This window comes from Cucumis melo, chromosome 12 (assembly GCF_025177605.1).
Source record: "Cucumis melo cultivar AY chromosome 12, USDA_Cmelo_AY_1.0, whole genome shotgun sequence".
Classification (NCBI taxonomy): Eukaryota; Viridiplantae; Streptophyta; class Magnoliopsida; order Cucurbitales; family Cucurbitaceae; genus Cucumis; species Cucumis melo.
The window spans coordinates 4,911,787-4,924,803 of NC_066868.1; the positions used below are offsets into that span (position 1 = coordinate 4,911,787).

General features: G+C 36.4%; 1 protein-coding gene across 4 annotated transcripts in view; it reads left to right on the forward strand.

Annotated features, from left to right (window-relative positions):
• LOC103501793 (2-methoxy-6-polyprenyl-1,4-benzoquinol methylase, mitochondrial) overlaps positions 1–9,400 on the forward strand; it is a 28,988-nt gene extending 19,588 nt beyond the window's left edge. For 3 of the 4 annotated variants that reach the window (XM_008465491.3, XM_017047705.2, XM_008465500.3), the window contains exons 7-9: positions 2,925–2,996; positions 8,074–8,182; positions 8,891–9,400. In XM_008465491.3, the coding sequence (XP_008463713.2) occupies positions 2,925–2,996; positions 8,074–8,182; positions 8,891–8,992 (283 nt within the window). In that variant the 3' untranslated portion in view covers positions 8,993–9,400. The remainder of the gene's footprint in view (positions 1–2,924; positions 2,997–8,073; positions 8,183–8,890) is intronic. The other variant, XM_051080587.1, reaches the window with a different exon arrangement.
• The last annotated feature ends 3,617 nt before the right edge of the window (positions 9,401–13,017 follow it).

The following is a 13,017-nucleotide window of genomic DNA, read 5'->3' on the forward strand; positions in this document are numbered from 1 at the left end:
ACGCGCCGGACACGAGCGGCGCGTGAATCAACTTCTGGTCAGACGGCGGCGCGTACGGCTGCGGAACCACTCCCGTTGGGTAGATCGGCGGTTTCTGTAGGTTCTGGAGCAGTTTCTCCATGGCGGCGGCGACGGCGGCGATTCCGGCGGCGGCGGCGGCGGCGACGGTGACGGGTTCAGTTTCGATCTGGGTTTCTCCTAGGTTATTTTCTAGGGTTTCGTTATTGCTTTGCTCTGATACCATATTGAAAGCAATTAACAACAACCCGAGACTTACGTGGAAACCCGAGAACCGGGAGAAAAACCACGATACTTTAGTTTTTATTATTTTTCTTATGAAAAAAAACAATAGGTACAAAGGGAGTATAAATAGAGTACAATAAGAATAAGAAAGGAAAAGATTTAGGAAATAAAATCTTATATTTTATTTTTTCCAAAAGTATATTTTATTCTTTCCAAAAGTACTAATTCTAACACTCCCGATAGAAAGAAAGTGCACCCGGTGGCTCTAAAGTTATGTGGAGGAGCTTCGGCATGGTGGGATCAGCTTGAAATAAACAAACAAAGATATGGCAAGCCACCTATTCGCTCATGGGAGAAGATGAAAAAACTCCTAAAAGCATGCTTTTTACCTCCAAACTATGAACAAACACTATATAATCAGTATCAAAACTGTCGCCAAGGAAGCAAATGAGTAGCAGAATACATTTAAGAATTTCACAGACTAAGTGCTAGAACCAATCTGAGTGAGAATGAACAACATCAGATTGCACGGTTCAATGGTGGCCTAAGATTTAATATAAGGGAAAAGGTAAAATTACAGCCATTCCGTTTTTTATTTGAAGCTATTTCTCTTGCAGAAACTGTAGAAGAAATGATGGTTGCAAGATTGAAGAATACTAACAGAGAATATATAGGAAACGAATTTTTCCCAGAAGCAATCTTACAATAATAAAGCAAATGAGCAACCTTCAACATCTATTGCAAAAAAAGGCAAAGATGTTGAAGCACAAGAGGCAGCCAAGAAGAAAGAAAACGCAGGCAAGGGAAAGGTTCAGAATAACTACAATCGGCCATCATTAGGCAAGTGTTTTAGGTGTGGCCAAACTGGTCATTTATCTAATACTTGTCCTCAACGAAAGACGATAGCTTTGGCTGAAGAAGAGTATGATTAAGCAAGTGATGACAGAAAAACAGTGGAAGAAGAAATCAAATTAATTGAAGCTGATGATGGTGATAGGATATCCTGCGTTATACAAAGAGTCCTAATTGCCCCTAAAGAAGAAACCAATTTTCAGCGCCACTGTTTGTTCAAAACCAGATGCACGATCAATGCGAAGGTGTGTGACGTGATTATTGATAGCAGAAGCAGTGAGAATTTCATAGCAAAGAGGCTTGTAACTGCTCTAAATCTGAAGGCAGAAACACATCCTAATCCCTACAAGATTGGTTGGATAAAGAAGGGTGGAGAAACTTTAGTGAGTGAAATTTGCAACCGTGCCACTTTCCATTGGAAGTGGATACAAAGATCAAATTATTTGTGATGTAATTGACATGGACGTATGTCATTTGCTCCTAGGAAGACCATGGCAACACGACACTCAAACCTTGCATAAGAGGAGATAAAATACCTATGAGTTCTATTGGATGGGGAAGAAGATTGTTCTACTTTCTCTATCAAAAAATAATGGAGCAAAGAATATGAAGACTAAGGGGTAGCTATTTACCACTGTCAGTGGCACTGACAGAAATTGATCAATGAAAGAGAACGAGACATCCTTGGTCGAAAAACTGGGAATTATGGAACCTGAGTTACAGCAATTACTTGCTGAATTTCCTCCCTTGAAAAAAGAACCACATGGCTTACCACCTTTACGAGATATTCAGCACCAAATAGACTTGATTCTAGGAGCATCTTTGTCGAATCTGGCCCACTATCGAATGAGTCCTCGTGAATATCAGATTCTTCATGAACATATTGAAGAACTATTGAAGAAAGGACACATTAAGCCAAGTCTAAGCCCCTATGCAGTACCAGCTCTACTCACACCTAAGAAAGATGGAAGTTGGAGGATGTGTGTAGACAGCAGAGCAATTAATCGAATAACTGTAAAATACAGGTTCCTTATTCCTCAAATTGGTAGCCACTTTTTAGATCAATCTTCGAAAAAATATTAGCTTTGCCCAATCCTAGAAGAATATGGAGAAAACATTTTGAAAGTGGAACTACCACCAGATATGAACTTACACCCGATATTCAACGTTGCCGACTTAAAGCCTTACTGTGCACTGGACGAGATCAAGCTTGCACACTAATGGAGTTCAGGGCAAGTTCATTCTAAGGGGGTGGAATGATGTAAATAATGTAATTAGAATAATTGTTAAACAATCATTAAATAGTCTGTTGAAGCTGTTAAAAAGACTGTTATAAACTGTTAGAAAAAACTGTTAAAGAAGCTAACTAATCAGTTGTAATTGATTAGTCATCCAGCTGCCTAACCACTTATAACTACCCCTAGTAACTACTTAAAATTCATCGATAAATACATAGTCCCTCAGCAATTAAAGGCAGAGAGTTCTTTGATAAAAATTACCATGGATCTACACCAAGTAGTCATAATAATAATAATAAGGAACTCGTTATCAAAATTTCTGATTCCTTTCCGACTTTTAACTCTATGGCAAGCCCTTTTTATCCAAAGATTTGTGTAAGTATTCTCTTCTTTGATTTAAATCTATTGGGTGGTTATGTGTAGTAATCTCTTTTGGCACTTGAATGTGGAGAATAGATAACTCGTCTTCACTCTTTCCCCTTTGATTATGATTAATTTTCACTTATTGAACTATCTAAAAGAAAGGCTCGTGTTCTTGAATTTTTCTTTTTTGGAAATAGTGTTTTACTTTCTAAATGTGTTTGTTTACAGGGTTCTAAGACGAGGAGGAAGATTTCTTTGCCTTGAGCTAAGCCATGTTGAAGCTCCTCTATTTAAGGAATTGTATGTAACTTTCACACATTTTTAATAAGAGAAAATTAATATTTTATTGTTTTAGCGATATCGATCTACAAACTTTAGTTGGCTCTCATATCGATCTACATACTCCAACTATCTGATGAACTTTAACCTTAGAATTTGTTTTTCTTATTCTTTTTCTTTTTTTTTTTAATAAGAAACATTTTTATTGATTAATGAAATCTCCAAAGGGTTCCTCATTAGTTTTTCTATAATATTGATTTTTTTAATGGGTCTCTTTTGAAACTTTAAGTTGACTTTTGGCCTCAAAAATTGATGTTGGAAAATGATCGGAACTCATTGGGTAGAGTTTTGGAAAAGAAAGGTTTTGGGTTGAATGGAGAGCGTGGATGTGGAATTGTGCTAGGACAGTAACTTCTCGACTTCTGTTAATGGAAAGCTAAGGGGTCAGTTTTCCTGCAAGGGGACTTTGGCCCTCATCCTGTAGAGGGGGCACCTGATCAAATGAGAGGCGGTGTTTGGAGGCCTAGGCATCAAGAGCTTAAGACTTCGTAAGAGGCTTTTCTGGCTAAGTGGTTGTGGCGCCTCTTCATAGAGTAACATGTGGTCTAGGGTGATTATGAGTAGATCTGGCCCTCATCCTTTTGATTGAGGTGCAAATTGTGGATCAAGAGGAGGCCTTAGCAAAACTTTCTGGCAACTTACCTTTTCTGTTTTTCCTTTTTCCACTTAGTTCATCACTTGCACCTGAAGGTTTATTTTTGGGAGGATTATTGGGTGGGGTATGAACTTCTGTGTTCGTTATTTTTGAGGTTGTTGTTCAAACGAGAGTCTGCATTTTGTGGCCTTCATGTGGCTAGTGGCTTTCCTCTGTCCCTTCTTCAATCTCTTCAGATCTCTTGCATTTTCTGTCTAATTAAGACTTAAGAGATGCACGAAGTGACAGATTTTCTTTTGCTCTTTTTAGACTCACATGTGTTTCTTGGGAGAAGGGATGTTAACTGTTGGTCCCTGATCATTCTAGGTCTTCTCATGTCATTCTTTTGATCACATTTTGTCTGCCGTTTCTCCTTTGTTATCCCTTTGTTTTTTCTTTGGAGGTTAAAATTTCAAACAAGGTTAAGGTAATGATTTTTTAACGAGAACAACTTTGATTGAGAAAGGATAAACAAATATAAAACAAGGGCATACAGAAAAAAAAAAAACCTCTCCTTAAAGAGTTTCCTCTAAGTAAGATGTTACCAAACAAGTAATTACCCAAAAGTTTTGAAGCCAAAGTCTAAAGTGAAACGTGAAACGTTTGGATAATTATTTGTTTGGTAACTGAATTGTTTTCAGCGGATGGTATCCCTTTACGTTTCTTCATTGCGATTAAAGAAGACATCATGAATTATTTCAACTCCTTACATACAAAGCTTCTTGGTGCTTGCATCATTCCCTTCAACCTCTCATGGAGTCAAGTTAGCACATCTCAAAACTCCCTCCTAATAGCACCTTTCCGAATTGAAGAAATTCTCCAAGCAATCAAAGTTCTTGGGAAAATAAAGCTCCAAGCCCAGATGGTTACACAATAGAATTCTTTTTGCACTTCTGGTTGCTATTCAAGGATACTTTTCAAAGATTGTTTGGTGAATTTGTAAAGATACTACAGCAGTATCTTAATATATTGATATTCCTCAACGATTACAATATGAAAATATTCAAGAAATAACAGAACAATGATCAAGGATGATCAAACAGTAACAATATAGACACTAATTACTCCAAAACAATAACAAAGGAAAACAAGATCAACACAAGAACCTGAACCCCTGCCTACCCTTCCCGTGCAAGGAGGAATGCAGCTACTCTTCTTCTCCAGAAAATACTCGATCCTCTCTCTCTCCTCTTTCGTTCCTTTTATTCTGTTTTGCCAACTAACTAAATGGGCCCCACCAGAGTGGTCCCCATCTTCATTACTACCTCCTACACTCCCACGTGTGGCTTCACTATTATTTTTATTTTTTCTATTATATGTGAACAGTATTGGAGGTCTAGCAGAATTCCATGTAAATGGCAGGCTCAGTTCTTGCATAAAGGAAAACTTTATCTTCCTTATCCCAAAGAAGCAAGGTTCATTCCATGTCAGACTTCAGGCCAATCAGTCTTACTACCTCCTCTTATGAAATTATTGCAAAAGTATCAGCAGAAAGATTGAAAGGTCATGCCATCACTCATTGCCAACACTCAAAGTGCCTTCATTGGAGATTGCCAAATCCTAGACCCGGTTCTTATAGCAAATGAGGCTGTTGAAGGCTATCGTGCAAGAAAGAAAAAGGGTGGGTCCTAAAACTTGACCTAGAAAAAGGTTTCAATAGGGTGGATTGGAGCTACTTAGAGTCTTCACTCCCGATGATGGGATTTCACCCTAAATGGATTGAATGGATCGATGGCTGCATTAGGAATGCTATGTTCTTTGTTTTTATTAATGGAAGACCAAGAGGCCGCAATTCAGCAACTAAAGGTATCCAACAAGGTGATCTGTTGTCACCCTTCTCGTTCCTCATCATAAGTGAATTACTTAGTTCCTTGATCTCTCAGATTCATGGAAATGGTTTGTTTGAAGGACTTTTGGTCGGAAAAGACAAAATGCACCTCTCCATCTTACAGTTGCTGATGATACCCTTCTATTTTGCAAATTTGATGAATCAAGTCTAAACACTCTGATTAAATCAATTGGTTTCTTTGTACGATGCTCTAGTCAGAAAGTAAATTGGGAGAAATCTGCACTTTATGGGGTCAACGTGGATGAAGATACCTTGATGATTGCTACAGCCAGCTGACTAGCTTGCAAAGCTTTGATTGTAATTGGGACTTCCACTAGGAGGCTACCTAAAAAACATTCGTTTTGGCAGCTCATTATCGATAAATTTATTCAAAATTAGACCGCTGGAAAAGGTATGATCTGTAACGTGGTGTTCGCTTAACCCTTTGCAATTCAGTGCTGGCGAACCTCTGAACTTATTATATGTCTATCTTTGAAATGCCAAGCTCGGTGGTAGCAGAGTTAGAGAGAACTATGTGCAATTATTTTGGGAAGGACGGCAAAATAAATCACTTGGTAAACTGGAAAATCTGTTCACAAGCTATGGAGAATGGGGGTCTTGGGATAGGAAACCTGAAAAATAGGAACTCAGCTCTTCTTTTTAAATGGAATTGGAGATTTTTGACTGAACCAAATACTTTCTGTTGTAAAATAGTGAGAAGCATCCATTGATCTGACTCCTCTCATTCGCACACTTCTGGAAAATCCGGTTTGTCTTCACAGCCCCTGGATTAGTATCTCGAAAAAATGGAGCTCTTTCAACCACCTTGTATCTTTTAAGCTAGGTGATGGTCAAAGAATCGCATTCTGGAAGGATTCTTGGTGCTTAGCTCAACCTTTCAGCCTTGCTTTCCCTGATCTTACCGAATTTCTGCCAATCCTGAGGCCAAAGTTAGTACGTTCTGGGATTCTTCAGCATCTTCATGGAGCCCCGCATTCCACCATGCACTAAAAGATGAGGAAATTGAAGAATTTCAGCTTCTTCTTAGTGGATTACAAGTCAAAGCCATATCTCCAACCTCAGTATTAAGGGTATGGTCTTTGGATCCTTCAGGAACTTTTTTGGTTAAATCTCTAACGAAGTTCTTAAATACCTCTCCACCCCTTGACAAAGACATTCCATCAAGCACTCTGGAAATCAAACAGTCCAAAGAGAGTAAACATTCTGGGCTTTTTGGTACCTTAAGCTGTGCTGCAACTCTTCAACGAAAACTCCATGCTCATGCTCTCTCTTTCAATTTTGTTCACTTTGCCAGCTGCAGGGGAGGATTTACAACATTTATTTTCCGTTTTTTCTTCTTCTCAAGTGAATGTTGGTGGAAGCTATTCTCATTTTTTCATATTTCTTGGGTGTTTAGCTCTTGCTTTAAAGATAATATTCTCTCTGTGTTGAGTGGGGATCCTACTCAAAAAATCATATTTTATGGTCTAATGCAGTCAAAGCTTTGCTATCCGAATTATGGTTTGAAAGGAATCAGAGAGTCTTTCCACAATAAATCTCCTGCATGGTCAGACTGTTTTGCCTCAACACGGTTCCTAGCTTCTTCTTGGTCATCTCTATCTTCACTCTATGCAAATTACTCTATTCAAGACATTTGCCTAAACCAGAATGCTTTTATCTCAACATTATAATGTTTGTTCATTGTCCTTTGTTGATTATTCTGCTTCATATAACTACATTGTACTACTATTGTGTTCAATTGGTGTTTCTTCTGTTTTGATGAAGCTGTACATAAGCTCTCCTTTTTTAATCCCTTTTACTATCATTGAAATCTATGTTTCCTTTTCAAAAGAAAAAAAAAAAAAGTGAAACCCGAAATCTCACCAAGGACCAAACCTCGCTAGGGTCCTTGTCCAATCCCCTAAACATCCTATTGTCTCTCTCCCCAAACTTCTCAAACACATTCCACACCCTAGCAAACCCAACAAATGACCTCTCTCTAAAAGGCGGATGAAAGAGGAATTCCTTCCATCATTGCATGAATATCCCTTTGGCCAACAATCTGAATCTCAAACTTTTATATGAAGCAACTCCACATGGACATCGGAAATTGGCAACCCCAAAGAATGTGATCCAGGTTTTCCTCGGCCCTCTAGCAGAGAATACAACAAGGACCTGTTAACGGGACCATCTTTCTTACAAGTCTATTCAAAGTGTTCACACGGCCAAGAAAAACCTATCTGGTAGAGAACTTGATTTTCTTTGGTATCTTAATCCTCCTGAGACCAAACCACATCAAAGACCGACTTACTAACCGAAGAGGGATCTAACAGCACTCTAAAGATCAATTTACATGAAAAGCTGTCAATAGGATTAGGTTTCCACACACGAACGTCCCGTCTAGTTGTATTTCTTCTCTCCTATAAAATGAAACACATGAGAAAAGGAAGAAACACCCCAAGGCCAAGAAGACAATATGTGCCTTGCCGAAAGAGAGATTTATATCAACCACTCTAAATATTATCAATTACTTTCTAGCAATGAAGTTTTAATTGAATTTCCATCTTCTGGTGCAGATACGACTATTATTCGTTTTCTATCATTCCAGCTGTTGGAGAGCTAGTTGTTGGTGACCGGGAATCTTATCAATACTTAGTCGAAAGCATCCGTAAATTTCCCTCACAGGTTATAGTCCTTTCCTCTTCTTCTTCTTTCTTTTTTTTGCTTCTCAGACAAGAAACATACGTTTTTATTTAAAGTTGTGAAAAGTTAGTCATATCTGTTTGAAAATTTTTCAAGAATACCTCCAATTAGTGTTAATTACAGAAGCATTATTATTACATAGAAGGAAAACGCCATAGAGAGCGTTGAAACCTAGCTAAATTAATCACTTCTGTCCAAGTTTTTCTTTTACTCAACTCTCCTTTCTCCATCTCAAGAATTAAGACTAAAGCTTTATATTCATGTACATACCAATAAACTTGATGACTCTAAGATGAAGAAATAGATAAAAATGAAAGTTCAATGAAGAAGAGAATGAAAATGAAACCTAGTTAGTGATGATGAGTTCTTTAGAACTTTAGATTCTTTACTTGTGGAAATAAAGCAAATTACAAGATATTCCAATCAGTTCGACAATGACACTGTGCTATCGTGCTAAAGATGTTCTAATGAGACTACTTTGTGCTCAAGATGAATTTAATGCAATAACTCCAGTCTTTGTTTTGATAAACTTTCCAAAAGGAAGAAGGATGGGATATGTTATTATATTATTTAGTTTTCTAAGTATTGAACCGGTAACAGGTAGCTATGCTCATTTTGGGGATAGGATTAGTCTTTGGGATAGTTTTCCCCACTGTTATCTTTGTTGATGTTTGATTTGCTGGGATGTAGGAGAAATTTGCTTCCATGATTGTCGACGCAGGCTTCCAGAAGGTCGAGTATGAAAATCTTGTCGGAGGAGTGGTTGCTATACATTCAGGCTTGAAACTTTAGAGAACCCAGCTACCTTTTGCATCCCACTTATAATTAACTTAATATCCAACAGGTTGCTTCACTTATAACTTCGTCCAATAAAATGTCTAATAGATCTTTCACCTTAGCAATGTAAGGCAATGGCTCCTTCACTAAAATATATATAGTTGAACTGATGCCATTCTTTTTCCCCAAGTTCGATTAAGATTTATTTATTTATTTATTTTAGCTACTATTATGGTCGAGACGAGGGATCAGACCTTTGATCTTCAGAAAGAGAGTATATGTTAATTACTGTTGAAGGAAGCTTACTTTTAGTTACTGTTTTGTAACTGTATTTAGAATAGCACAAAAGAAAAACATGATTATTAAGAACTTATTATAATTTATATGTTGGTGGAGTGAGTTATTTAACTTTTGAGGCTCCAACTATTAAAACTATTCATATCTACTTACTGTAAATACTATGTTGTAATCCAAAAATTAATTACAATTAACTCTATTTTACAATCTTCTTTGCTATATCGAAGTGGTTACTATTTTCTATTCAAACTAAATAATTGAACCCAATTAGAATAATCTACGCTCTAGTCACATACGACTATAATCAACGATAGATCATAATGACTACTAACTATAATTATCAACTCATTTCGTTAACTATAATTATCAACTCATTTCGTTGTTAACTATAATGATCAACTCATTTCCTTGTTAACTGTAAATATCAACTCATTTCCTTGTTAGCTATAAATATCAACTCATTTCCTTGTTATGTTAAACTAGAAAATAAGATTTGGGAGAAAAACAAGGTGGAAAAGAAGTTTGAAGTTTGCACAAAGAAAAAGGATTGTTATTTGGTTGTATTCTAGTAAAAATCAACCGTTGAAAATAGGTCAAAGAAAACAATATTTTTGTTCTCTAGAAAAATAGTTATAATAATAAATTCAAAACCATTCAAATAATATAGATATGAAGAAGACCAAAGAATGATTGTTATTCATGAAGTCATTGATTTGGTCGTCAACGACCTTGCAAAACCGTTGCCTTAGTATTCTCAAAATATATGGGTCTTTTTAACTTTCCATTATAGAAATCCGACCTTGAAGCTTATATACAACTGTTAAACTCAAATTACTTGCAACAATCCTAGAAATTGGACTAAAATTAAAATCTTATTATAATTTTTACGACTATGTAAAGTTAAGGCTCTAATTTTAACATTCGTATAAGTTTGAAAGCTTAACTCTTATCATCAAAAGTTTGAGGATAATATAATGATTAGTAAGAGACATTTTCATAACAAAATTTCATATCTATCACTCATAGAGACTTCAGTGATGTCAATAGACATCAATAGAATCTAAGATTTTGTTATTTTGTAAATGTTTTCCTCCTTCACCCTCGCCAACTCAAGATAAGGCTGACTACCCGACTGGGATACTTGCCAAAGTCAGAACCCCTGATTTTCTAGGCGCTTAGTTCGCTCGATTCTTTCATTCATTCCACAGGCTCAAAGAATTTGAGTTGAACAACTATTTTATCATTCATATGCCGTTAGAGTTCTTACCATCCCTAAATTTTCAAAGCTTTTTATTTTTTTTTCTCTGTGATATTATTTAATATTTAATTAAAAAGGAAATTCAAACTTGGAAACCAATACATGCATTGTGAACCAAAGATAAACTAAACTAAAATATGAATGGGAGACATAACCACAGAATATATAATCCAAGTTCATCATTCACAAATATATAAAAGTGTGATGAGAGAAATAACTTAGTATCAGTTATTAATTCCATGTTTGTTCCAAAGATTAACTTGTCATCAACATATAGACATATTAATATGCAATCAGCTCCAAACACTTTTGAATAAACACACGTGTCTGAGGAATTTATTTTAAATCCATTGTTTATCAACGTATTATTAAAATTTTCATACCACTGCTTGGGAACTTGCTTGAGACCGTATAGGGATTTTCTCAGTTTACACACTTTGTTTTCTTGGCCAGAAATTTGAAAGCCTTCTGGTTGTGTCATATAAATTTCTTCTTCTAAGTCACCATTTAGAAAAGTTTTTACGTCCATTTGGTGAATAAGAAAGCTATGTATTGCAGCTAATACAATCAAGTCTCTAATTGTGGTTATCTTAGTTATAAGGGAATATGTGTCAAAATAATCAATGCCTTGTTTCTGAGTATACCCTACTACCACTAATCTAGCCTTGTATCTTTCTATAGATCCATTTGGTTTTGTTTTTCTTTTGAAGATCCACTTACACCTAATTGGCTTCTTTCCCATAGGAAGGTCCACTAAGTCCCATGTATGATTCATGACCAGTGAATCCAGTTCACTTTTAATAGCCTCTTTCCACATACTTGAATCTACAGAGTTCAGTGCTTCTTGATAAGTTTTAGGATCCTCATCTATTAAGAATAAGTTTGTGAAGTTACAGTAAATTTCATCACGCCTTTCCACTATGAAAGTGCTTAGGAAATCTGGATCGAAACTTTTCTCAGTTCTCTGTCTTTTACTTCTCCTAAGTTCTAATTCACATCTTAGGTTTGGAGTATTAACAGTTTCAGAAACAGGTGTTTCACTAACAATTGAGGGGTTTTCAGGATCATGATTCTTTTAGATAGGCCAGGAGCAGACAATGATTGCTTTAATGGAAATACATGCTCAAAGAATTATGCATCTCTAGATTCGTTTATAGTTTTATCATTTAAACACATAAACCTATATGCAGTACTATTTTGAGCATACCCGATAAATATACAGTAAAAGGTTTTAGACCATACCGTAGATTTCTTCAATGCAGAAAATGGTACCTTAGCCAAGCATCCCCAAACCTTCAAATAGGAAAGATTTGGTGCATGTCCTTTCCAGAGTTCGTAGGGAGTTTTGTCTAGCCTTTTGTGGGGAATCCTGTAATGAACAAAACACGCAGACAATACAGCTTCTCCCCACATATTATCAGATAGACCGGAGCTTAATAACATGCATTCATCATTTCTTTAAGAGTTCTTTTTTTTCGTTCTGCTATGCCATTTTGTTGTGGTGAGTAAGCAGTAGTAAATTCATGGAGTATACCATTTGACTCACAAAAGTCTTTAAGAGTTTTATCAGAATACTCACCACCTCTATCTGATCTTACTCTTTTTATCTTTTTTCCTAACTGATTTTCATATTCTGCCTTAAATTTTAAAAACATACTACCAGCTTCATCTTTTGTTTTTATCAAGTATATCTTAGTAAATCTAGAGTAGTCATCAACAAAAGATACATAGTAGTTTTTACCACCTCTACTAGTAGTGGTTTTAAAATCGGCTAGATCCGAGTGAATTAATTCTAACAGATCAGTAGTTCTAGATTCAACTGGTTTGAAATGTTTCTTATGGAATTTACTTTCTACACAAATAGGGCATTTACCAGTTTCATGCGACTCAGAAGTATTAATAAGTCTCAAGTCTGTAAGTTTCCTAATTGATGCAAAGTTCACATGTCCTAGTCTACCATGCCATAAGTTAACAGATTCAATCACGTAGACAGAACTAGAAGTATTCGCATTCATGGAAATTGTGTTTAGCACAAACAGATCATTAGATAGATACCCCTTACCGACAAATTCTCCGTTTTTGGTGAGGACAACTTTGTCACCTTCCAGTACAGTTTTAAGCCTGACCCGACTCAACAGACTCCCAGACACCAAGTTCCTACGTAGGGAAGGGACATATAAAACATTACTTAGAGATAAAGTTTTGCTAGAAGTTAACTTTAAAATAACCTTCCCTTTTCCGATCACTCCTGCAGTGGTTGAGTTTCCCATGAACATGCATTATCCATCAACAGTGTCTTTGTAGTCATGGAGAAGTTCTCGATTGGTGCAGAAGTGTCTCGAGGCTCCAGTATCGAGAATCCAGTTCGTCTTATATTTTATCAGATTGGCCTCTACTATGGCTGCTATGATCTCACTGTCTTGTTCTGCTAGATTGGCTTGAGGTGTTGGTTTCTGACTTGGTCTCCCTTTCCTTTGGTTGGATT